Below are 27,183 nucleotides of genomic sequence, written 5' to 3'. Positions count from 1 at the left end.
GAACTTTGCTCTAGAGACCGTTGGAGATGTTCAATGACCTGAGTCGATTCCTGCTTTAACAATGAAAGTTGTTGTTCCATCTTTTGACTCAGGTCGTTGTTTTCTGCTCTGAGAGCCTCAATGAGCTGACGGTCATTCTTTGTTTTTTCTAAACTGACTTCTTTCTCACGATTCATTTGCTGCCTCAAAGCAGAAACGTCTGATTCGTATCTCCAGTTCAGTTCTCGGTATGAAATGTTTATCTGCTCCAGCTGACTCTTCAGAAGTTCATTCATTTCCTCCAGGCAGGACATTTTCTCTTGGAGTTTATCTTTCTCCGCTCTCAAATCTTCTACAATTTGTTGGGCCTGATTGATTCTGTCGTCTTCTTGTTTAGATTGGTGCTCCTCTGCTGCCATCAGGTCTTTTTCCATCTCTTTGAGCTGGCTGGCGAACATCTCTTTAAGTTTCCTCTGCTTCTTCAGCTCAGCTTTAGTATTCTCCAGGTCTCTCTGGATGGAGGCCAACCTTTGGTTCTCCTGGACGCCAGCAGGAGCCGGTCTGTTCTCCTGCAAAGGTTGCTGATGTTGATCACACGGCTGGGGTTTCCTCCCACCGTTGCAGCGCTGTTGCTTTTGATTGGACATGTTTTTCCAAACAATGATTTTTCAAATCTCACAACTCCTGAATTGCTTTGCGTATGTCTGAACTCGTCAGTGGTGTAGCAAGCAAAGACAAGAAGGTAGAAGTTTGTTACAAACATACAGAGCTGATGACATCACAAGCATGACTCTGGCTGTGACATCACAGAGGTTTCCTTCATCTTTGGAATGTGTTGCCGTTGGTTACACTGTCTGTTGTTATACCAGCAGTTTATGGAGAGACATGTTTTTTTTGTTTATTTGTTTTTTTGGCAATATTTACATAAAATATGTCTGAATTTAGATTTCCAATGAAACGTAAAACCTTTCAAAAGTGCAGACAGTTTCAACTTTTTACCTGGAGAACATGGTGAAGGTCACAAAATCGCTCATTATACGAACAATTTTTGTCAGAGTATTATCTCTGATCTGTACGCTGTCTCACAGCTGATGGCGGCACATTAGTCAAAATAAGAGACAAATAAAAAGTCTAACTTGACCTCTGCTCCAAATTATGGATATTTTTGCCTCCTATCATTATGTAATCTCTCCCTTTTTCTTCTGTTTTGTTTCCTTTCTTTTTTTGAGGATCAGCAAATAACTCGTTGGTGTCTTACCAGCACCATGTGGTAGGAAGTGTCGTTAAACCTTTGAATTACATGCAGGCGGAAAGTCCAGCAGAAAAGTGGTATCGGTTTGGAGTATCGGCTTGCTTTTATGAGTTTAAGTAACTGGCAAGTTGCACACTAACCAGTTAATGTGCAGTTCGGGTTTATACCAGGTAGCGAGCATTTCCATTATAAACGGTCTATTCCTCACTGTGCCAGTCGTGAGCACGTAGCAGCTGTGGTCGACTCTCTGATGTTTGCAGCGACAATCAGCAAAAGAGTTAATAGTTAAAACAACGCAGAAACCTTTCTGATGAGCAGAAGGTCTGGATGTGAGGATGAGGAACGCTCTGCTCTGCATGCTGGGATTTTTCTGTAAGTAAACCACTAATATTCTGTTCAATGATCAAAAATGATTCTGCATGATGGAAATAGAGTTTAACACTGTTTGATCTGTTTCATCTTGTGTTTTCTACGATTAACTCTGACCATACATTACCTCTATGAATGTTTTTTGGTTTCATATATTTTGTCTCTCTGCCTTCTTTTATAAAACCAAAGCAGTTTTACCTGAAATGTGTCTGTGGTTAAAGATTGTTTTAAATGTTTCTGTCATTTTGATCAAATCTGTTCAGCTTTCACTTATTGCAGTTCTCAGCACCCTTACATATGCGCATGTTGATGGTGAGAATCTTTTGTTTTTTGTTCAGTTTCCAATATGTACATAATTAACCAGCTTTTTATATGTTTAAATTGAATGTATATTGTTTATCAGTTCTACTTGTTAGAGTATCAGACTAATTGATCAACACTGGATTCACTTGTGTTGAATGAAAGATCTTCAAACACAAAATACTAATAGCAGATGATTTTGTTTTTCCATTTGATCATCTCATCAGGTCAGAGGGGGTCAGAACAACAGACCAAATAAAGCAGAAGTAGACAGAGCCTTATCAGTAAAAAAGTCAAGTCAGCAACATTCTGGTTTCAAGCACAAACTGTGCAATGTGTTTATTAATGGCTGCCCTTGTATCTTCATTATTTGGAGTTACCATGGTTTTAAGATGTTTAACTGAAAATTCACATGTGGAAACTTAGAGGAGAAATGTTTGTGCTTCTTAGCAAAAGTTGAAACATTGTCTTTCTTCAGCACCATTTGCTGTCTGTGGTCTGAAGGCAAAAAGTTAAGATTGACAACAAAATAACTTATTTCTTATACCTGTACTTATTTATCACCCAGCAAAGAGGCAAGAACTTCAAACAACTAAACAGCCACCATTTCTGTGAGGAACTTGGGGTTTAAATAGGGAGCCCCCCTCTGGGATTGGTGGAGCCATCAAGTGATTATCCAATCAGCTGTGGTGTGGGCCTCAGACAGGAAGTGACACAGGAAGATGTCTGCATCCAATTCCCACAGCGGGAAAGTGAAACTACAGAAGAAGAAAAAATAAAACAAGACATGATAATTACAAGCGTATTGGTCACACAATTTAGTGGGCGGAGCTTAGCACAGTCGTTACACACAACACCAAATGAGTCGAAGGTGAACACTACAAACCCTAACAGAGCTTTATATTCTTTAAAACCAGACAAAAAGTCTCAAAATAAATAAAATAGTTTCATCCAATTGAAACTATTCAATTAGCATTAAAGAAGAAATTACAGGACAGATGATTGGGGTGTAACAGGAAACACTAGAAAATTCCGCAGAAATTTTAAGGGGCATGCCAAAGTGTACCCGTCGGTTTTTAATCAAGCGTTCTAATGCAAAAAATTAGCATTAATGCTAAAGAAAGCTTCAATGTAGTCAATAACCTGTGGTGAGTCAGAAACATGTTGACTAAACTGCACCTGTACCATTCAGTATGTTGAAATTAATGCATAAGCCAAAATGCTAATATTAGCGTGAAGACTAATATTCATGTAGGATGTTAGGATGTTAGGATGTGCACTGCCTTGCTGCGCAAGGCAGTGCACTAGTGGGGGCAGTAAAATGCTAAAGTTTGTGCTAATGTTGTGCACAATCTTGTGCTAATGTTAATGAACTGCCTTGCGCAGCAAGGCAGTTCACTATCCTGAGGAAAAAAAATGCGAAAAAAGCTTAATATTATTGCAACGCCTACGGCGTTGCACTAGCATGAGAGGAGTGCAGCAACTCTTTGAAGCAGTTAGTTTTTCTGATCAAAGCGGCTTACTGTTCAGCATCCATAAGAGCAATCCGAAAACTTTTTGAAGCATATAAGAGGGCAATTTCTTGTCTCCGATGGAACCACGATTTAAATCTGTAGTTGTCTCTGCACTAACCTGAGAGAAAAACATAATAAAGGCCTGAGAGGAATATTCAGGCTTTTATTTTGAAATTTTCAGTAAGCTTCATTTTAAATGGCCACACTAATCCCATGTCTAACAGTGGTTGGGTTAAACCAGTTTAGATATAAAGCCCAGAACATTCTGCCCTGTCTGTAGTTATAACATTCTGCTCACCTTCTTTCTGTAATAAATCAGAGTTCCACCATTATGTACTTCTTAACTGCCAGCTCAGCCCTCCTTTGTAATGATTGAGGGTTCCACCATGTTGACCTTCCGACCTTCTGCTCAGGCCTCTGTAGTAAAGTGTTCCATCGTGTTTAGAACTACAAAGATGGCGTTTTTGTAGTCCTAAGGAGCAGTCTGGCTTTTGTCTGTGTTCTGTTGCTATAGTGACCAAGCCTCCCCCTGTGTTTCTCCAGACAGGGGGAGAAACAATTCTATGTGTTTGAGCCAGCCAGTTTCACTCCAAAAAGCTGTCCGAACAACTCCTTTCCATTCGGGAACCGTGATACGTATTCGAAAACCGTTTGAAGCATATGAGAGGGCTATTTGTCGTCTCATTTAGTACCGCGATTCATATCTGTAGCTCATTCACAGTAATTGCAGTGATGAGAGAAAAATGGTGTGCGCTGAGCTCAGAACTTTTTCAGAAATGTATGTAAAAAGAGCAATTACATGATGTAAAAATTGTCAAGGCTTTTATTTTGAAAATCTTCAATAAGCTTCATTTGAAATTGCCACACTAATTTCATGTGTAATAGTGATCAGGTTAAATCAGTTATAAAATGCTCAAAGCACAAGTTGTTTATAATACCAGCCAACTCCTCCTCTGTAATAATTGAGTGTTCCACCATGTTGTAGTTCTGACATGCTGCTCAGGCCTCTGTTTTAACTGAGTCTTGGCCATAGATAGAACTACAGTTATGGCAGTTATGGCTGCTGGTTTGTAGTCCAAACCAGCAGATTTGCCTTTCTCTGGATTCTGTTGCTCTAGCGATTGGCCCTCAGCCAACTACTGTGTGTGTGAGACAGAAAGCTGGGGAAGGATTTCAATCTTTGAGACAACCATGAAATGCTAATGTTAATGAACTGCCTTGCTGCGCAAGGCAGTTCACTATCCTGAGAAAAAAAACATAAGAAAAAGATTTTCATTTTTGCATCGCCTACGGCGATGCACTTTTGTCAGTGCAATTTTCAGAGTTTTATTTTGAAACTTTCAGTAAACTTAATTTTCATAACCACACTAATCCAATGTGTAACAGTGGTTTGGTTAATCCACCTGTATAAAGCCCAAAACAGGAAGTAGTTCTAACTGCCAGCTCAGCCCTCCTCTGTAATAATTGAGTGTTCCGCCATGTTGTAGTTCTGACATGCTGCTCAGGCCTCTGTTTTAACTGAGTCTTTGCCATAAATAGAACTACAGAGATGGCAGTTATGGCTGCCTTTGTCTGGATTCTGTTGCTATAGCGATTGGCCCTCAGCCAACTGCTGTGTGAGAGAGACAGAAAGCTGGGGAAGGATTTCTGTCTTTGAGACACTCATGAAGTGCTAATGTTAATGAACTGCCTTGCTGCGCAAGGCAGTTCACTATCCTGAGAAAACAAACATAAAAAAAGATTTATATCATTGCACCGCCTGTGGCGGTGCACTTTCGTGAGTGGGATTTGCAGAGTTTTATTTTGAAACTTTCAGTAAACTTAATTTTCATAACCACACTAATCCAATGTGTAACAGTGATTTGGTTAATCCACCTGTATAATGCCAAAAACAGCAAGTTGTTCTAACTGCCAGCTCAGCCCTCCTCTGTAATAATTGAGTGTTCCGCCATGTTGTAGTTCTGACATGCTGCTCAGGCCTCTGTTTTAACTGAGTCTTTGCCATAGATAGAACTACAGTTATGGCAGTTATGGCTGCTGGTTTGTAGTCCAAACCCCAGCAGTTCTCCCTATCTCTGTATTCTGTTGCTATAGTGATGAAACTGCCCTGTGTGTGTCAGACTTATCTATCTTTATGAGACACCCACTCAGTTTTAATGAAAAAAGCAGTCCGAACAACTGCTTCCCGTTCAGGATCCGTAAGCCCGATCCAAAAACCGTTTGAAGCATATGAGAGGGCTATTTGTCGTCTCATTTAGTACCGCGATTCATATCTGTAGCTTATTCACAGTAATTGCAGTGATGAGAGAAAAATGGTGTGTGCTGAGCTCAGAGATTTTTCAGAAATATATGTAAAACAGTAGGGAGGAGCGTCAGTTAGTCCTGCCCCAAAACTTTGCTCTGAAGCACCTGGACCGAAAACCGTAAGTCGTAGGAAAATTTTGAAAACATTTTACCGGAGCAGGCATTCGTATCAATGTCATGACCGACTTTCATACCGATAGACCAATTTTTGCACCCATGAGAGCGATTTCAAAATTATTTTGGGGTCAAAATTCCACTCTTTTTCTCACTCTAAAAAAGCGGCAGTTGGTGTCAGTTACACTCTAAGATTCATCTAGGATCGGCAGTTGGAAATTTCGCTCGTTTTTCACTTTTTACGTCGCCATCGTAACTCCGATCCCCAATAAAAATAATAGCTCCCTTCTCGGCATCGAGCCGCACGATTTGATACCACTTTTGTGGGTGGGCACGCAGCGGTACGAGCCGCATTAACGGTAATGGAAGAAAAATAAAGATATAAACTAGAAAATTCCACAGAAATTTTAAGGGGCCTGCCAAGTGTGGCCTCCGCTTTAACCCCAGCGTTTCAAATTAGCCGTGAAAAAAAATGAATGCATGTCTGACATACTTATCCCACCACTAGAACACAGTAACTGTAAATATTGTCAGGTTTATTATGACAATATGAGTCACCATTGGGAAGCAGAATATAAACCCCAAGTCAGTGAAATTCAATCTGAGACCGACGACTATAAGCTTCGCACATGTGGTTCTTACTCATGGTCCAAAATAAAAAACATGAAGAAAGTTGGTAATAGTTAATTTCTAAAAACTATTTCAATTTTCTTAGTAAAGATTTTAATTTACACTCAAAAATTCAGACAAGTATTAATTTTATGTAAGCAAAACATGAATAGTCACACGAAATATGTATTCTTCCCACAATGCATTGTGAGATCTGATTCAGCGCTGTGGGAATACTCCCTGCCTCTGTCTAGGACCCGTTGCTATGGTAATTAATGATCTGCACCTGGGCTGGCACTCTCTTTCAGACAGGCTGGTTTCTATACTTGTGAGACACTTAACGTCGGTCTACAAGACCCTGACAAAAAACTATAAGCCCTAGGAAAATTTTGAAAACATTTTACAGGAGCAGGCATGTGTATCTATGTCATGACCAAGTTTGACATCAATAGGCTGCTATTTGTGCCTGTGAGGGGGAGTTAAAAAGAGTTTTGGAGTCTGACCTCCACTGTCCTGTGTGTGTGTTTCAGAGAGAAATCTTAGTGATGCTGCGAGTTCCTCAGATTAAAGTTTTTTCGTTTTTTTTAATTTATGTCCTCATTTTTACACAGAATCCCACTAAAAGTAATAGCTCCCTTCTCGGCATGGAGCCGCACGATTTGATACCACTTTTGTGGGGGTACACGCAGCGGTACGAGCCGCATTAACGGTAATGGAAGAAAAATAAAGATATAAATAAATAAAGAGACATTCTATTGGGTGTAGAACAATAGGTGCCTGCCATGCAATGCATGGAGGCAGTGACTGACCTGCTTCGCAGGTCAGTCACTGCTCTCCCTATGCATTGCTTATGGCAGGCCCCAACTAGAAAATTCCACAGAAATTTTAAGGGGCATGCCAAAGTGTGCCCGTCGGTTTTTAATCAAGCATTCTGATGCAAAAAATTAGCATTTATGCTAAAGAAAGCTGCAATGTAGTCAATAACCTGTGGCGAGTCAGAAACATGTTGACTAAACTGTACCTGTACCATTCAGTATGTTGAAATTAATGCATAAGCCAAAATGCTAATATTAGCGTGAAGACTAATATTCATGTAGGATGTGTGGCATCACTAGCATGTTTTCTGTCATTGATTTACTCCATTCAGTATACTGAACATCGCTAATAAGTAAGAAAATTAGCTAATAGCTACCTTTAGGGAAAAGACTAATGCTAATGCTAATGCACTGCCTTGCTGCGCAAGGCAGTGCACTAGTGGGGGCAGTAAAATGCTAAACTTGTGCTAATGTTAATGAACTGCCTTGCTGCGCAAGGCAGTTCATTATCCTGAGGAAAAAAATGCGAAAAAAGCTTAATATTATTGCAACGCCTACGGCGTTGCACTAGCATGAGAGGAATATGCAGACTTTTATTTTGAAACTTTCAGTAGGCTTCATTTTAACCACCACACCAATTCAATGTGTAACAGTAGTTTGTTTAAACCATTCACATAAAGCCCAAAGCTGATGTGAAAAATATCAAGGCTTTTATTTTGAAATTTTCATTAAGCTTCATTTTAATTGACCACAGCAATAAAATGTGTAACAGTGGTTGGGTTAATCCAACTATATAATGCCCAAAACAGCAAGTAGTTCTAAATGCCAGTTCAGCCCTAATCTGTGGTATCTGAGAGTTCCGCCATGTTGTAGTTCTGACCTTCAGTCATTGTAGTTCTAAAGAGCAGCTCAACTATCATGTTAGTGAGACACACAGGGAGAGACAGAATTCTAACAGTTTGAAGCAGTTAGTTTCAAAGCGGCTTACTGTTCAGCATCCATAAGAGCAATCCGAAAACTTTTTGAAGCATATAAGAGGGCAGTGATTTAAATCTGTAGTTGTCTCTGCACTAACCTGAGAGAAAAACATAATAAAGGCCTGAGAGGAATATTCAGGCTTTTATTTTGAAATTTTCAGTAAGCTTCATTTTAAATGGCCACACTAATCCCATGTCTAACAGTGGTTGGGTTAAACCAGTTTATATATAAAGCCCAGAACATTCTGCCCTGTCTGTAGTTATAACATTCTGCTCACCTTCTTTCTGTAATAAGTCAGAGTTCCACCATTATGTACTTCTTAACTGCCAGCTCAGCCCTCCTTTGTAATGATTGAGGGTTCCACCATGTTGACCTTCCGACCTTCTGCTCAGGCCTCTGTAGTAAAGTGTTCCATCGTGTTTAGAACTACAAAGATGGCGTTTTTGTAGTCCTAAGGAGCAGTTTGGCTTTTGTCTGTGTTCTGTTGCTATAGTGATCAAGCCTCCCCCTGTGTTTCTCCAGACAGGGGGAGAAACAATTCTATGTGTTTGAGCCAGCCAGTTTCACTCCAAAAAGCTGTCCGAACAACTCCTTTCCATTCGGGAACCGTGATACGTATTCGAAAACCGTTTGAAGCATATGAGAGGGCTATTTGTCGTCTCATTTAGTACCGCGATTCATATCTGTAGCTCATTCACAGTAATTGCAGTGATGAGAGAAAAATAGTGTGCGCTGAGCTCAGAACTTTTTGCAGAAATGTATGTGAAAAGAGCAATTACATGATGTAAAAATTGTCAAGGCTTTTATTTTGAAAATTTTCAATAAGCTTCATTTGAAATGGTCACACTAATTTCATGTGTAATAGTGATCGGGTTAAATCAGTTATATGATGCTCAAAGCACAAGTAGTTCAGAATACCAGCCAACTCCTCCTCTGTAATAATTGAGTGTTCCGCCATGTTGTAGTTCTGACATGCTGCTCAGGCCTCTGTTTTAACTGAGTCTTGGCCATAGATAGAACTACAGTTATGGCAGTTATGGCTGCTGGTTTGTAGTCCAAACCAGCAGATTTCCCTTTCTCTGGATTCTGTTGCTGTAGCGATTGGCCCTCAGCCAACTGCTGTGTGTGTGAGACAGAAAGCTGGGGAAGGATTTCAATCTTTGAGACAACCATGAAATGCTAATGTTAATGAACTGCCTTGCTGCGCAAGGCAGTTCACTATCCTGAGAAAAAAAACATAAAAAAAAGATTTTCATTTTTGCATCGCCTACGGCGATGCACTTTTGTCAGTGCAATTTTCAGAGTTTTATTTTGAAACTTTCAGTAAACTTAATTTTCATAACCACACTAATCCAATGTGTAACAGTGGTTTGGTTAATCCATCTGTATAATGCCCAAAACAGGAAGTAGTTCTAACTGCCAGCTCAGGCCTCCTCTGTAATAATTGAGTGTTCCGCCATGTTGTAGTTCTGACCTTCTGCTCTGCCCTCTGTATTAAAGTGTTCCGCCATTCTTAGGACTACAGAGTATTTGTAGTCCAAACCCCAGCAGTCCTCCCTATCTCTGCATTCTGTTGCTATAGTGATGAAAGTGCCCTGTGTGTGTCAGACTTATCTATCTTTATGAGACACCCAGTCAGTTTTAATGAAAAAAGCAGTCCGAACGACTGCTTCCCGTTCAGGATCCGTAAGGCCGATCCAAAAACCGTTTGAAGCATATGAGAGGGCTATCTGTCATCTCATCTATTACCGCGATTCATATCTGTAGCTCAATCACAGTAATTGCAGTGATGAGAGAAAAATGGTGTGCGCTGAGCTCAGAGATTTTTCAGAAATGTATGTAAAACACTGGGGAGGAGCGTCAGTTATCCTGTCCCAAAACTTTGCTCTGAAGCACCTAGACCGAAAACCGTAAGCCCTAGGGAAATTTTGAAAACATTTTACCGGAGCAGGCATTCGTATCAATGTCATGACCGACTTTCATACCAATAGAGCAATTTTTGCACCTATGAGAGCGATTTCAAAATTATTTTGGGGTCAAAATTCCACCCTGTTTCTCACTCTAAAAAAGCGGCAGTTGGTGTCAGTTACACTCTGCGTTTCGGCAGTTGGAAATTTCGCTCGTTTTTCGCTTTTTACGTCGCCATCGTAACTCCGATCCCCAATAAAAATAATAGCTCCCTTCTCGGCATCGAGCCGCACGATTTGATACCACTTTTGTGGGTGGGCACGCAGCGGTACGAGCCGCATTAACGGTAATGGAAGAAAAATAAAGATATATATAAATAAAGAGACATTCTATTAGGTGAAGAACAATAGGTGCCTGCCATGCAATGCATGGAGGCAGTGACTGACCTGCTTCGCAGGTCAGTCACTGCTCTCCTTATGCATTGCTAATGGCATGCCCCAACTAGAAAATTCCGCAGAAATTTTAAGGGGCATGCCAAAGTGTGCCCGTCGGTTTTTAATCAAGCGTTCTAATGCAAAAAATTAGCATTAATGCTAAAGAAAGCTTCAATGTAGTCAATAACCTGTGGTGAGTCAGAAACATGTTGACTAAACTGCACCTGTACCATTCAGTATGTTGAAATTAATGCATAAGCCAAAATGCTAATATTAGCGTGAAGACTAATATTCATGTAGGATGTTAGGATGTGCACTGCCTTGCGCAGCAAGGCAGTGCACTAGTGGGGGCAGTAAAATGCTAAACTTGTGCTAATGTTAATGAACTGCCTTGCTGCGCAAGGCAGTTCACTATCCTGAGGAAAAAAAATGCGAAAAAAGCTTAATATTATTGCAACGCCTACGGCGTTGCACTAGCATGAGAGGAATATGCAGACTTTTATTTTGAAACTTTCAGTAGGCTTCATTTTAACCACCACACCAATTCAATGTGTAAAAGTAGTTTGTTTAAACATTTCACATAAAGCCCAAAGCTGATGTGAAAAATATCAAGGCTTTTATTTTGAAATTTTCATTAAGCTTCATTTTAATTGACCACAGCAATAAAATGTGTAACAGTGGTTGGGTTAATCCAACTATATAATGCCCAAAACAGCAAGTAGTTCTAAATGCCAGTTCAGCCCTAATCTGTGGTATCTGAAAGTTCCGCCATGTTGTAGTTCTGACCTTCAGTCATTGTAGTTCTAAAGAGCAGCTCAACTATCATGTTAGTGAGACACACAGGGAGAGAGAATTCTAACTGTTTGAAGCAGTTAGTTTTTCTGATCAAAGCGGCTTACTGTTCAGCATCCATAAGAGCAATCCGAAAACTTTTTGAAGCATATAAGAGGGCAATTTCTTGTCTCCGATGGAAACACGATTTAAATCTGTAGTTGTCTCTGCACTAACCTGAGAGAAAAACATAATAAAGGCCCAAGAGGAATATTCAGGCTTTTATTTTGAAATTTTCAGTAAGCTTCATTTTAAATGGCCACACTAATCCAATATCTAACAGTGGTTGGGTTAAACCAGTTTATATATAATGCCCAGAACATTCTGCCCTGTCTGTAGTTATAACATTCTGCTCACCTTCTTTCTGTAATAAGTCAGAGTTCCACCATTATTTACTTCTTAACTGCCAGCTCAGCCCTCCTTTGTAATGATTGAGGGTTCCACCATGTTGACCTTCCGACCTTCTGCTCAGGCCTCTGTAGTAAAGTGTTCCATCGTGTTTAGAACTACAAAGATGGTGTTTTTGTAGTCCTAAGGAGCAGTTTGGCTTTTGTCTGTGTTCTGTTGCTATAGTGACCAAGCCTCCCCCTGTGTTTCTCCAGACAGGGGGAGAAACAATTCTATCTGTTTGAGCCAGCCAGTTTCACTCCAAAAAGCTGTTCGAACAACTCCTTTCCATTCGGGAACCGTGATACGTATTCGAAAACCGTTTGAAGCGTATGAGAGGGCTATTTGTCGTCTCATTTAGTACCGCGATTCATATCTGTAGCTCATTCACAGTAATTGCAGTGATGAGAGAAAAATGGTGTGCGCTGAGCTCAGAACTTTTTGCAGAAATGTATGTAAAAAGAGCAATTACATGATGTAAAAATTGTCAAGGCTTTTATTTTGAAAAATTTCAATAAGCTTCATTTGAAATTGCCACACTAATTTCATGTGTAATAGTGATCAGGTTAAATCAGTTATATAATGCTCAAAGCACAAGTTGTTTATAATACCAGCCAACTCCTCCTCTGTAATAATTGAGTGTTCCGCCATGTTGTAGTTCTGACATGCTGGTCAGGCCTCTATTTTAACTGAGTCTTGGCCATAGATAGAACTACAGTTATGGCAGTTATGGCTGCTGGTTTGTAGTCCAAACCAGCAGCCTTTCTCTGGATTCTGTTGCAATCTTTAAGACAACCATGAAATGCTAATGTTAATGAACTGCCTTGCTGCGCAAGGCAGTTCACTATCCTGAGAAAAAAAACATAAAAAAAAGATTTTCATTTTTGCATCGCCTACGGCGATGCACTTTTGTCAGTGCAATTTTCAGAGTTTTATTTTGAAACTTTCAGTAAACTTAATTTTCATAACCACACTAATCCAATGTGTAACAGTGGTTTGGTTAATCCACCTGTATAATGCCCAAAACAGGAAGTAGTTCTAACTGCCAGCTCAGGCCTCCTCTGTAATAATTGAGTGTTCCGCCATGTTGTAGTTCTGACCTTCTGCTCTGCCCTCTGCATTAAAGTGTTCCGCCATATTTAGAACTACAGAGTCTTTGTAGTCCAAACCCCAGCAGTTCTCCCTCTCTGCATTCTGTTGCTATAGTGATGAAAGTGCCCTGTGTGTGTCAGACTTATCTATCTTTATGAGACACCCAGTCAGTTTTAATGGAAAAAGCAGTCCGAACGACTGCTTCCCGTTCGGGTTCCGTAAGTCCGATCCAAAAACCGTTTGAAGCATATGAGAGGGCTATTTCTCATCTCATCTATTACCGCGATTCATATCTGTAGCTCAATCACAGTAATTGCAGTGATGAGAGAAAAATGGTGTGCGCTGAGCTCAGAGATTTTTCAGAAATGTATGTAAAACACTGGAGAGGAGCGTCAGTTATCCTGTCCCAAAACTTTGCTCTGAAGCACCTGGACCGAAAACCATAAGCCCTAGGGAAATTTTGAAAACATTTTACCGGAGCAGGCATTCGTATCAATGTCATGACCGACTTTCATACCAATAGAGCAATTTTTGCACCCATGAGAGCGATTTCAAAATTATTTTGGGGTCAAAATTCCACTCTTTTTCTCACTCTAAAAAGCGGCAGTTGGTTTCAGTTACACTCTAAGGTTTCGGCAGTTGGAAATTTCGCTCGTTTTTCGCTTTTTACGTCGCCGTCGTAACTCCGATCCCCAATAAAAGTAATAGCTCCAATGCCGGGATCGAGACACACGTTTTGATACCACTTTTGTGGGTGGGCACGCAGCGGTACGAGCCGCATTAACGGTAATGGAAGAAGTTGTTATAATAACTAGAAAAATAGCTGTTCCTAGCGAAACAGCCGTGAGAATGCATATTTGCAGAATGACTGCAGCAGAAATGCAAGAAAAATTTGAGAACAAAGAATAAGAAGTAGGAAAAAAGCATAAGAAAGCTACAGTCATATATTGTAAAAATCCTTTGCCCAGTAGTGGAACTTAGCAAAGGTGTTGCAGAATTCAGCTGAAGACGCAGAAGTTTGTGTGCAACCTGAATTATTTGAAAAAGTCAAAAAGTGAAACAGAGCATAAAAAAGACCATAGTTAGCTAAATTATGGTCTGTATATATATATATAGATAGATAGGTAGATAGATAGATATAAAATCAGTGATGTGCTGTCAGATGAGGCAGGAGAGCCAGAGCCACACCTGTCATCATGGAAAAATAATATATAACAATAACATCATTTATAAAGATTTTTTCACCCTGTGGTTTGTCCTATAAAGTCCCTATTTATCATTTGACTAAAATATGATGATGTTTTTTCTTCAAAATCGCTGAATTTTCCCATTAAAATGCTTGGAAGCGAAGTCGGTGAGGCAGCATCGAGCTGAGCCTCACCTGTGATTGCGCAACCTCTCGCTAAGAGCACCGGTTGCCATTCTATGAGAGCAGCTCCTCCTGTCTGTACGTCGCCAATAAAATGGTTAAAAACATGTATGAACTTATTTTCCATAATTTAGCTTATGTATTTAATGTAATGTGTTTTTATTGTCACCAACTAAGTGTGTAACGTGATTTGTGTGATGAGGAGCGATCATAAACGGCAGAGAACAGATGAGTGAGGCAGGCAGTTCTCATGCCTCATCGCTGGGGGCGCTCATGAACCCAGACATTGTGACTGCACAACTGCAGAGTAAGAGATGGTAACAGCGAGCCGAACAGCGAGCTAGCCACGCAGTAGTTGTGCTGATACAGAGAGTGAGAAAGACGTGGTTTTCAGTGGTACTTTGCGGTTTCTCCCTTTTCTTTTAAGCACAGCACGGAATTAATAATATCTACATGTCTAAGTTTGATTGAGATCACGGAATCATGAATGGAATGTAAAGGAAAAGCCTTTTTGCCCTCCAGCATTGTAGCATGCGAGAAATTTCCTTATGTAAACAATAACATGCAGGGGGTCTAGATTTGTAAATCCGATTATAAATAAGTCGGTGCCTCACCAGGTATGAACCTCACCGCAAGTCACTAATATCTATCTATCTATCTATCTATCTATCTATCTATCTATCTATCTATCTAGATAGAAATCGCTGTTCTTGACATTACAAATTTGATGAGAGAACATCAAATTTTTTGTATAACTTAGTTTTTTTATTTGTAATGTCAAGAACAGCGATTTTTTTATGGCTATAGATAGATAGATAGATAGATAGATAGATAGATAGATAGATAGATAGATAGATAGATAATCAGTGATGTGCTGTGAGGCAGCAGCGAGCTGAGCCTCACCTGTGATTGCACAACCTCTCGCTAACTGCACCGGTTGCCATGCTCCTTCTGTCTGTACGTTGCCAATAAAATGGTTAAAACATTTAATTCATGAACTGATTTTCCATAATTTAGCTTATGTATTTAATGTACTGTGTTTTTATTGTCACCAACTGAGTGTGTAACGTGATTTGTGTGATGAGGAGCGATCATAAACGACGGAGAACAGATGCGGAGTGAGGCAGGCAGTTCTCGAGTCTCATCGCCGGGGGCGCTCATGAACCCAGACAGTGTGACTGCACAACTGCAGAGTAAGAGACGGTAACAGCGAGTTGGCAATACAGTAGCTGCTCTTATACAGAGAGCGAGAAAGACTTGGTTTGAGTTGTACTCTCACGGTTTCCCCGTGAGAATCTATCTACTATCTATCTATCAAATTAGTACAGATCCAGAAATATTTGAAGGAGTGAAACTTAGTAAAGGTTTTGCAGATTTCAGCTGAAGAAGCAGAAGTTTTTGTGCAACATGAATTATTTGAAAAGTCAAAAAGTGAAACAGCGTAAAAATATCATAATTAGCACAAGAGGAAATTAGTGCAAAACCATAAATAGTTGAAACAGTTTAACAGTGAAAGAGCAAAAAGCTTACATTAAGGGAAGCAGAAAAACCAGAAATATTTGAATTAGTAAAACAGCAAAACCAAAAGCAAAAAGGATCAGAAGAAGCAGAACATTTTTATATATTAATTGCTAAAATTGAATAAAAATTGCAGAAGAAATTAGAAGATAGTAAAAACCAGTAGAACCAGAAGGCAAAACAGAAAAGCAGACTTGCAGAATGCGCAGAAAGAGATAAAAACAGTGGAAGATGAAGGCATCTTCATCTTGAAAAGGTGAAAGGTAGTAAAACCAGTGGAAGGCAGTAGAAACCAGTAGAACCAGAAGGCAAAACAGAAAAGCAGACTTGTAGAATGCATAGAAACAGATTAAAACAGAGCACAAGACAAAAATACATTGAAAGAATAGGAGAAAGTGTGACATGGTTGTACTCCAGAAGAGTTTGACAGAAAACAGTAAGACCTGTAGCAATAATAGTAATAATTCCATAAAGTAGACACACATAGCTACATTTTAATGCATAAATTATTTCTCTACAGTGAAATATGTATGAACAGCATCAATTTGTTTGTCAAAAAGCAGAAAAAGTTCAAAAACATCAGTTACTACAGTGTACACTCTAGTAACTGATGTCAGTTAGTGAATTCCACCATAGGAATGAATGGGGCAAAAATTTGCACAAAAGGGCAATTATTTCAAAAAGTGCAATAGTGAAGTTTACCAAAAGATATAGCATAAATCTCCAGAAGGAGCTGAACGTTTTGATATATGAATTAGTACAAATAGTGAAAGATAGTAGAAGTAGTTAAAGGACAAAAAACGTACGGAAGACAGAATAATAATAATAATAATAATAAAGAGAAACAGAAACACTAGTAGTGAGAATGCATTGAATGCATTCTCACTGACTAGAAAAATAGCTGTTCCTAGCGAAACAGCCGTGAGAATGCATATTTGCAGAATGACTGCAGCAGAAATGCAACCAGTGGAAAACCAGTGGAAGTTGAAGGCATACAGAAAAGTTGAAAGGCAAAAAGATAGTAAAAACCAGTGGAATTTGAAGGCATACAGAAAAGTTGAATAGTTAAAAGATAGTAAAAACCAGTGGAAGTTGAAAGCATAAACAAAAGTTGAATAGCTAAAAGATAGTAAAACCAGTGGAAGTTGAAGGCACACAGAAAAGTTGAAAAGCTAAAAGAAATTAAAAACCAGTGGAAGTTGAAGGCATACACAAAAGTTGAATAGTTAAAAGATAGTAAAAACCAGTGGAAGTTGAAAGCATACACAAAAGTTGAATAGCTAAAATATATTAAAAACCAGTGGAAGTTGAAGGCATACAGAAAAGTTGAAAAGCTAAAAGAAATTAAAAACCAGTGGAAGTTGAAGGCATACACAAAAGTTGAATAGTTAAAAGAAATTAAAAACCAGTGGAAGTTGAAAGCATACACAAAAGTTGAATAGCTAAAAGATAGTAAAATCCAGTGGAAGTTGAAAGCATACACAAAAGTTGAATAGCTAAAAGATATTAAAAACCAGTGGAAGTTGAAGGCATACAGAAAAGTTGAAAAGCTAAAAGAAATTAAAAACCAGTGGAAGTTGAAGGCATACACAAAAGTTGAATAGTTAAAAGATAGTAAAAACCAGAGGAAGTTGAAAGCATACACAAAAGTTGAAAAGCTAAAATATTAAAAACCAGTGGAAGTTGAAGGCATACACAAAAGTTGAATAGCTAAAATATTAAAAACCAGTGGAAGTTGAAGGCATAAAGAAAAGTTGAAAAGCTAAAAGAAATTAAAAACCAGTGGAAGTTGAAGGCATACACAAAAGTTGAATAGTTAAAAGATAGTAAAAACCAGAGGAAGTTGAAGGCATACACAGAAGTTGAATAGCTAAAAGATATTAAAAACCCGTGGAAGTTGAAGGCATACAGAAAAGTTGAAAAGCTAAAAGAAATTAAAAACCAGTGGAAGTTGAAGGCATACACAAAAGTTGAAAAGCTAAAACAAATTAAAAACCAGTGGAAGTTGAAGGCATACACAAAAGTTGAAAAGCTAAAAGATAGTAAAAACCAGTGGAAGTTGAAGGCATACACAAAAGTTGGAAAGCTAAAGGACAGTAAAACCAGTGGAAGTTGAAGGCATACACAAAAGTTGAAAAGCTAAAAGATATTAAAAACCAGTGGAAGTTGAAGGCATACACAAAACTTGAATAGTTAAAAGATAGTAAAAACCAGAGGAAGTTGAAAGCATAAACAAAAGTTGAATAGCTAAAAGATAGTAAAAACCAGTGGAAGTTGAAAGCATACACAAAAGTTGAATAGCTAAAAGATATTAAAAACCAGTGGAAGTTGAAGGCATACACAAAAGTTGAATAGTTTAAAGATAGTAAAAACCAGAGGAATTTGAAAGCATACACAAAAGTTGAAAACCTAAAAGATATTAAAAACCAGTGGAAGTTGAAGGCATAAACAAAAGTTGAATAGTTAAAAGATATTAAAAACCAGTGGAAGTTGAAGGCATACAGAAAAGTTGAAAAGCTAAAAGATATTAAAAACCAGTGGAAGTTGAAAGCATACATATAAGTAGACAAGCAGAATGCACTGAAACATATAAAAACAGAGCACAAGAGAAAAATACATTGAAAGAATAGGAGAAAGTGTGACATGGTTGTACTCTAGAGAAATTTGACAGAAAACAGTAAGACCTGTAGCAATAATAGTAATAATTCCATAAAGTAGACACACGTAGCTACATTTTAATGCATAAATTATTTCTCTACAGTGAAATATGTAAGAACAGCATCAATTTGTTTGTCAAAAAGCAGAAAAAGTTCAAAAACGTCAGTTACCAGAGTGTACACTCTAGCAACTGATGTCAGTTAGTGAATTCCACCATAGGAATGAATGGGGCAATAAATTTGCACAAAAGGGCAATTATTTCAAAAAGTGCAATAGTGAAGTTTACCAAAAGATAAAGCAAGATTCTCCTGAAGGAGCTGAACGTTTTGATATATGAATTAGTAGAATTAGTGAAAGATAGTAGAAATAGTTAAACGACAAAAAACGTACGGAACATTATATAATAATAATAATAATAACTAGAAAAATAGCTGTTCCTAGCGAAACAGCCGTGAGAATGCATATTTGCAGAATGACTGCAGCAGAAATGCAACCAGTGGAAAACCAGTGGAAGTTGAAGGCATACAGAAAAGTTGAAAGGCAAAAAGATAGTAAAAACCAGTGGAATTTGAAGGCATACAGAAAAGTTGAATAGTTAAAAGATAGTAAAAACCAGTGGAAGTTGAAAGCATAAACAAAAGTTGAATAGCTAAAAGATAGTAAAACCAGTGGAAGTTGAAGGCACACAGAAAAGTTGAAAAGCTAAAAGAAATTAAAAACCAGTGGAAGTTGAAGGCATACACAAAAGTTGAATAGTTAAAAGATAGTAAAAACCAGTGGAAGTTGAAAGCATACACAAAAGTTGAATAGCTAAAATATATTAAAAACCAGTGGAAGTTGAAGGCATACAGAAAAGTTGAAAAGCTAAAAGAAATTAAAAACCAGTGGAAGTTGAAGGCATACACAAAAGTTGAATAGTTAAAAGAAATTAAAAACCAGTGGAAGTTGAAAGCATACACAAAAGTTGAATAGCTAAAAGATAGTAAAATCCAGTGGAAGTTGAAAGCATACACAAAAGTTGAATAGCTAAAAGATATTAAAAACCAGTGGAAGTTGAAGGCATACAGAAAAGTTGAAAAGCTAAAAGAAATTAAAAACCAGTGGAAGTTGAAGGCATACACAAAAGTTGAATAGTTAAAAGATAGTAAAAACCAGAGGAAGTTGAAAGCATACACAAAAGTTGAAAAGCTAAAATATTAAAAACCAGTGGAAGTTGAAGGCATACACAAAAGTTGAATAGCTAAAATATTAAAAACCAGTGGAAGTTGAAGGCATAAAGAAAAGTTGAAAAGCTAAAAGAAATTAAAAACCAGTGGAAGTTGAAGGCATACACAAAAGTTGAATAGTTAAAAGATAGTAAAAACCAGAGGAAGTTGAAGGCATACACAGAAGTTGAATAGCTAAAAGATATTAAAAACCCGTGGAAGTTGAAGGCATACAGAAAAGTTGAAAAGCTAAAAGAAATTAAAAACCAGTGGAAGTTGAAGGCATACACAAAAGTTGAAAAGCTAAAACAAATTAAAAACCAGTGGAAGTTGAAGGCATACACAAAAGTTGAAAAGCTAAAAGATAGTAAAAACCAGTGGAAGTTGAAGGCATACACAAAAGTTGGAAAGCTAAAGGACAGTAAAACCAGTGGAAGTTGAAGGCATACACAAAAGTTGAAAAGCTAAAAGATATTAAAAACCAGTGGAAGTTGAAGGCATACACAAAACTTGAATAGTTAAAAGATAGTAAAAACCAGAGGAAGTTGAAAGCATAAACAAAAGTTGAATAGCTAAAAGATAGTAAAAACCAGTGGAAGTTGAAAGCATACACAAAAGTTGAATAGCTAAAAGATATTAAAAACCAGTGGAAGTTGAAGGCATACACAAAAGTTGAATAGTTTAAAGATAGTAAAAACCAGAGGAATTTGAAAGCATACACAAAAGTTGAAAACCTAAAAGATATTAAAAACCAGTGGAAGTTGAAGGCATAAACAAAAGTTGAATAGTTAAAAGATATTAAAAACCAGTGGAAGTTGAAGGCATACAGAAAAGTTGAAAAGCTAAAAGATATTAAAAACCAGTGGAAGTTGAAAGCATACATATAAGTAGACAAGCAGAATGCACTGAAACATATAAAAACAGAGCACAAGAGAAAAATACATTGAAAGAATAGGAGAAAGTGTGACATGGTTGTACTCTAGAGAAATTTGACAGAAAACAGTAAGACCTGTAGCAATAATAGTAATAATTCCATAAAGTAGACACACGTAGCTACATTTTAATGCATAAATTATTTCTCTACAGTGAAATATGTAAGAACAGCATCAATTTGTTTGTCAAAAAGCAGAAAAAGTTCAAAAACGTCAGTTACCAGAGTGTACACTCTAGCAACTGATGTCAGTTAGTGAATTCCACCATAGGAATGAATGGGGCAATAAATTTGCACAAAAGGGCAATTATTTCAAAAAGTGCAATAGTGAAGTTTACCAAAAGATAAAGCAAGATTCTCCTGAAGGAGCTGAACGTTTTGATATATGAATTAGTAGAATTAGTGAAAGATAGTAGAAATAGTTAAACGACAAAAAACGTACGGAACATTATATAATAATAATAATAATAATAATAAAGGGAAACAGAAACACTAGTAGTGAGAATGCATTGGATGCATTCTCACTGATAATAAAGGGAAACAGAAACACTAGTAGTGAGAATGCATTGGATGCATTCTCACTGATAATAATATCCAGGCGTTCTATTGGGTGTAGAACAATAGGTGCCTGCCATGCAATGCATGGAGGCAGTGACTGACCTGCTTCGCAGGTCAGTCACTGCTCTCCTTATGCATTGCTAATGGCATGCCCCAATAAAGAGACATTCTATTAGGTGAAGAACAATAGGTGCCTGCCATGCAATGCATGGAGGCAGTGACTGACCTGCTTCGCAGGTCAGTCACTGCTCTCCTTATGCATTGCTAATGGCATGCCCCAATTACAGACAGAGTTCTCTATCTATGCTAATATAATAAAATTATGAATCCAGTGTGTTTCTCTGGAAGGGAACATGCTGATGATATCAGATCTTCTAGAGGCAGGGGAAGTTTTCTCTGTCTGACTAAACCTCAGTGATGCTGCAAGATTAACCTGAAACGCTGGGCAGTTGCATAATACAACTTGTGTGCACATAATGCAGTCTCATGCATTGTGAGGACTGCATTATGCATGAAACTGCAAGAGCTTTTTCTTTGTCAAACCAAATGGGCATTTTGAAACATTTTATGTATGGTTTGACTGCAGTTAATGGGAGATTTATTGTAGTATTTTTACATGTGTGTGAAGGTTTTAAAATCTCCACTTGCTGGCAAAATCAGTTTTCTGCTGGAACTGATCTGTCATTTCCAAGCTCTAGACTTACAGGAAGATGTGCAGAGAATCCTAATTCCAGATAAATAACTAATGTGATTCCTGATGGTGTTACAATGTACTTCAATGTGTAAACTGATCTAATTATTATTATTTTTTATCATGCAGCTTCCCCAGACCACAGACAGACATTTGCAACTCCAATTATTTAATAATTTGACACAATTTTTTTTTTTTTCTAATTCTGATCAGACGTCACAAAGGAACCAACTACACTGACCTCAGATGCAATGTTCATACGAGATCCTGGTAAAAAAAAAAAAAAGAAAATTATTATTATTTTTTTAAGTTTAAAGATTTTGAATTTAACATATTCTTTTTATTTCTGTATTATCTATGACTACTTTTTGTCTAGTAAAAAAAGAGTCAACTTACACTTTACAGTTTTAAATATTTATTTTTTGTCATATTAACCACTGAATACAATAAATTATTGTCAGGGCAAGATATCCTATCTGTTATATTTCTAACCAGAGATTTCTTTATGTGAACAGCTTCCATTAAACCCACTGTGATCCAGAAACCCAACTGGTCTCTGATGTTCAGAGGAGAGAAAGTCACTCTGAAATGTGAGATCACTGGAGGAGGAACTGAGTGGATGTATTTATGGAAAGAATTTGATTTACTGTATGTTCCAAAATCCAGTGAATACATGACCCCACCACCTTACAGTAACAAATACAGCTGCAGTGGAGAAGTAAACAATCGGCAAACACAATGGAGTGATAATTTCTCATTAAATGTTTGTAAGTAGGTTATTTATTTCATATTTAAACAGTTAATGGTTTCTTAAAATATTATGTTGTTGAAGTATTTTTACTTCAAGGTTTTGAACACAAAAACTAAAAATCAGCTTTTCCTGCATCCTAAAATCATGCATAGATCAACTTCTTAGGAAAATGTTGCTACAGTTGGGTGCAGATGAGGATTTTTCTATGTAAAACAGTGTTAGAAGGTTTAAACTTAATGAACTTCTGCAAGAATAAAATAATCCAGGGAACATTTTAATAATTCTCAGTTTAATATGAATAATATATTAAAGTGTTTGTGGTTAATAATAAAAAAGAGAAAGTTGATAGAAAACCAAAAACACTTAAATTACTATAAAAGTCAGAAGGAATTTCTAAAACAATCACTTTTAAAGATGACAAAACTTTTTGCTTTCTTGGAAGGAGAGTGTAGAGAATTGATGGCTAAACCAAGATTTTTGCACAATACTGTCTCTATTTTAGTAAAGTTTTGTGTCTCATATAAAATCCCTCCATCCTTCAATGAGCCTATAAAAGCTGATTGTGATTCTCTGGTCCTGCTGCAGTTTTCCAGGAGGCCACTGTGGTTCCTCTGAGTTCAATTCATCTGATTGAAAGTTTAGAAAAATCACCACTAGACTAAAAACAGTTCAACCTTTTGGCAAAGTAAAAGATTCAATAATTGCGTTGATCTCTATATGAGTTGGACCTGTTTGTCTAATAAAGTGACTAATGGTTGTTATGAAGTGGTGCTGCATAAATGAATAAATGAAACTGAATTGTACTAAAACGAGTCAAATTTTGATGACTTTATTTTTGTCTTTGCCTCAATCAGCATTAAATAACCCCAGAGCCAAACTGACAGCAAGTGATACGATCATACCAGCAGGGGGCAGTGTAACACTGACCTGCTCTGACCTCGGTGAAGGCTGGAAGATTTACTGGTTCAGACAGGATCCAGATCAGCCTATCAGAATCAATAAAACAAACGGAGTCTTCATCGTCTCAGATGGAGGTGTGTACAGCTGCAGAGGAGGAAGAGGAGATCCAGTTTTCTACACTGAAAACAGCACAGAGGTCATTATTCATGAAATTGGTGAGTTCAGTTTCTGTTCATCAATGAAAAACAAATGAGCTCTGAATCTTGAATTTGTTTGTCAGTGCTGCAGCTTGTAAGAAAAACCAACAGAGTAAAACTAACCAGAGCAGAATAACATGTTTATTTTTTACTCATGATGCTTTAAATGAAGTCCGTCTCACACTGCTTAGCAGACTTAAGATAAGTGTTTGATCCTGACTGTTATTCTGCCATATGTAGCAATAAAGATGTTTGAATCAAATTCATCAAGTTTTTTTTGGAGAATTTATTTACAGCCTTTATGTCTCCCGATTAAACCAGTCTGTATTTCACAGTGACGATTTGAGTCATTGTGACTGAAAGCAAACAGGTTGGCAGAGGGGAAAATATAATTTGACCATTTTGACCATTGAATCAAATTTTTCTAATACTCAAATTTTGATCAAATCTGAGGAAACAAAAAGCGTAGAAAAGAGGCTTGTATCAGTTACACCTCTGACAACACATACCTTAGGGATTTTATTTATGTACTGTATCTGACACATTACAAAATACAAGTTACACTGCTGGTAGCACTTGCAGCAAGAAACTTAGCTCAGTATTCATTGCCAGTATTTAATTCATTATTACATTTCTAACACGTTTCAAGGTACAACATTTTAATTGTTGTGAGATTCTAATATAATAACATTGATGTTTTATAATGTTTGATTTCAACAGGTAAACTTGTTCCGTTCCTCTTTGTGCCTCCATCATGGCTGAGACCTGGAGCCTCAGTGACTCTGAGCTGTAAGATTAAACCTCCGGATGCAGGATGGAGGTTTTACTGGTATAAAGCTGTTCCTCATTCATCCAAGTGGTACGAGCAAGTCTACAGCTATGAGCTGCTTCCTGGCAGCACCAGTGGGACTGAGCAGAACTCCTTCATCGTTAATGGACCGACTCTCACAGCAGGATTTGTGTGCAGAGCAGGAAGAGGAGAACCAGCAGATTACACTGATTACAGTGAACCAAAGGTTGTCTGGTCTGCAGGTCAGTTGCTCTCTATGCCATAAATAAACAGGAGCCACGATTTCAGTTTCATTTAGTTATGTTGAATCTTTAATCATTATCTTCAAAATGAATCAAGAGTATGCTTCACATTGTCGGTTCATGGTTTTCTAACAATCAACCAAAAAGGCGGAATAAGATTCAGATTCTTAATACTTTACCAGATAATAAACATGAGTTACTTTGGATTCTTGCTGTGACTTTTTTTTGTTCTTGTCTTTTAGTGGCATGAGGTTCAGAGACATTTGTTAGCATTTGGTAACGTCTTCTTTCAAGGTTATTTAAACAGAGCAGTTTAACAACAACTCAGTTTGATTACTCCAATTAATGCTAGCTGGAGTAATCATTGTTTTTGGTTTCAGTTTTTGTACTGCTGGTAATCGGTAATTAAGCTGATCCAGACCGAAGTACAGAGGGTTATGATTGATTAGATGTAAGAAAATGAAGGTTTGAATCACTTTCTGAGCTCTTGGAGCAATTTCTTCCACAGAAAATCTTCACTCAGTTCTGAGAAAACTCCAACACTGTTCCACTCTCAATAAATCACCACTGAACTGAAAACAATCAAAAAGAATAGTTGTCAAAAGTCATTAAGCTGGCAACAAACAGTTTCACAACAAAGACAAAGCTGTGAAGTACTATATACACGAAATGAAAAGCTCACAAATTGTGACGAATAAAACCATTTATTCCGTTTGTTTGTAAAATGTCTGATTTTATTTTTAGTTGAGATCTGCTCAAATATTATGATTTTTAAGAAGAAACAAAGTTTGATCAATGTATTGAAATGTTTATTACCTGATCTTTATTATGAAAGATGCACAAACCATCATGTATTTAACGTTTCTTTGCTCAGATGAAATCCTGTCTTTGTTTTCCAGATCCTCGTCCAGCAGCTTCTCTCTCAGTGAATCCTGACAGAGTTCAACACTTCATCTTTGACTTTGTGTCTCTGAGCTGTGAGGGAAACTCTGCTGAGTGGAGAGTGAGGAGGTTTACAAAAACAGGAGATCTGTCAGACTGCTCCAAGTGGGGCAGGATCAGTGGATCTACGTGTGTCATCGTCATGGACCAGAATCATACTGGCGTTTACTGGTGTGAGTCTGGAACAGGAGAGTTCAGCAACGCAGTGAACATCACTGCACGGTGTAGGTTGTTATTTATCATCTTTTCATTTCCCTTCTCATTACATTTCTACCTAATTTGTACGTTTCAGGGTATATGCTGTTTTCATACAATGGTATGATAAAGTCCTCGCTCCCTTCCTGATTTGCTACTGTTTTTGTCCGTTTGTCACACTTAAATGTTTCGAATCATCAAGTGCATGTTAAAAAAAAAAGTAAACACAACATGTAGTTTTGAAATTGTTTACTATGAAGGAAGAAGAAGAAAAAAAAAAACATCCAAACCTTCAAGGCTCTGTGTGAAAAAGTGGTTCACCACTAAACCTGGTGCCCAGTTGGGCCTCCACTAACTGCAAACAAGTGTTTGCAATGACTTGAGGTGAATATTTTTCAGTTGTGGAGGAATTTTGTCCTTTGTGGTGGACGTCTGAACTGTGTTTAGCTGTTCAAAGACGTTTCTGTATTCAGGAAGCAGAAATTTGATGGAGCTAGAGCAGAGTTTCTTCAGGTTTGATGATAAATCTGACTTTGAGTGAGTAGAACATCTGGAACTGGAAGAACACACAGAAACTGAATCAGAGCTCAGAGACAGAGACGAATGTTTATTGATCTACTTACTTTTTCAGTTTAGCTTCCTCATGTGCTTGGCATACGTCCACATGCATTACATAAAAGAGTTACCAAAAGACCACTGAAGTCACTCTGGCTGCATAGTTGTTATTTTAGTGATATAAAACTATCACTTCATCTTTAAAGTGAAACACAGATAGGTTTTTGATGATAAAATGTCCGAGTTTGCAAATCATGTGATGCTGATCCTTATAGACGGCCATAAAACAAGCCTGCGTATAAAAAAATGTATATATTTCAGGGATTCCAGTGATCAACAAAACAAATAGAAAGTATTTGTGTTTCATTTCATTTTTACTACAAAGAAAAATTAAATGCTTTATCATTATACATGATAAAGCATGACTTTGTTTAAAGATGGTTAGTTCTGCTCCCACCAACCTCTAAGTGTTAAAATCCTCTGATTGTTTCACAGATGATGATTCTGCTCCTCTCCTGCTGAGCCCTGCTCAACCTGTGACTGTGGGAGATCCTGTTACTCTGAGCTGCAGAGATAAAAAACAACAACTTCTCTCCAATGTGTTTTTCTATCATAATGATAAACTCATCCAGAATGACAGCAGAGGGGAGCTGAAGATCTCTGCAGTGTCAAAGTCAGATGAAGGTTTCTACAAATGTCAACATTCAGGAAAAGATTCACCAAGGAGCTGGATGTCTGTTAGAGGTGAGGAGGAGGAAAATATTTGATTCGTTTTATTCGGTAAGAACATTTTGC

At 37.7% G+C, this 27,183-nt stretch overlaps 1 protein-coding gene across 1 annotated transcript; it reads left to right on the top strand.

Moving 5' to 3' along the window:
* Positions 1–709: 709 nt before the first annotated feature.
* On the top strand, positions 710–27,183 carry LOC148154015 (Fc receptor-like protein 5). Its single transcript, XM_088015433.1, has 7 exons — positions 710–1,603; positions 22,030–22,086; positions 22,332–22,583; positions 23,422–23,682; positions 24,385–24,696; positions 25,596–25,862; positions 26,884–27,183. Exons 1-7 carry the CDS (start codon positions 1,567–1,569, stop codon positions 27,153–27,155), a joined length of 1,458 nt encoding a protein of 485 aa, XP_087871559.1. The 5' UTR covers positions 710–1,566; the 3' UTR covers positions 27,156–27,183.

The sequence above is a fragment of the Poecilia mexicana genome, unplaced genomic scaffold, assembly GCF_051168715.1.
Source record: "Poecilia mexicana isolate PSO_F unplaced genomic scaffold, ASM5116871v1 scaffold_18, whole genome shotgun sequence".
In the NCBI taxonomy this organism is placed as follows: domain Eukaryota; kingdom Metazoa; phylum Chordata; class Actinopteri; order Cyprinodontiformes; family Poeciliidae; genus Poecilia; species Poecilia mexicana.
Note: the sequence above shows the minus strand (reverse complement) of the source record. Positions and strands in the feature narration are given on the sequence as shown.

Excerpts from the sequence above, each read along its gene's own strand:
- LOC148154015 (XM_088015433.1), top strand. The coding sequence starts at position 1,567 with ATGAGGAACGCTCTGCTCTGCATGCTGGGATTTTTCT. Across the intron at positions 22,087-22,331 it reads AATGTTCATACGAGATCCTG|CTTCCATTAAACCCACTGTG; the intron begins GTAAAAAAAAAA and ends TTATGTGAACAG. Across the intron at positions 24,697-25,595 it reads AAAGGTTGTCTGGTCTGCAG|ATCCTCGTCCAGCAGCTTCT; the intron begins GTCAGTTGCTCT and ends TTTGTTTTCCAG.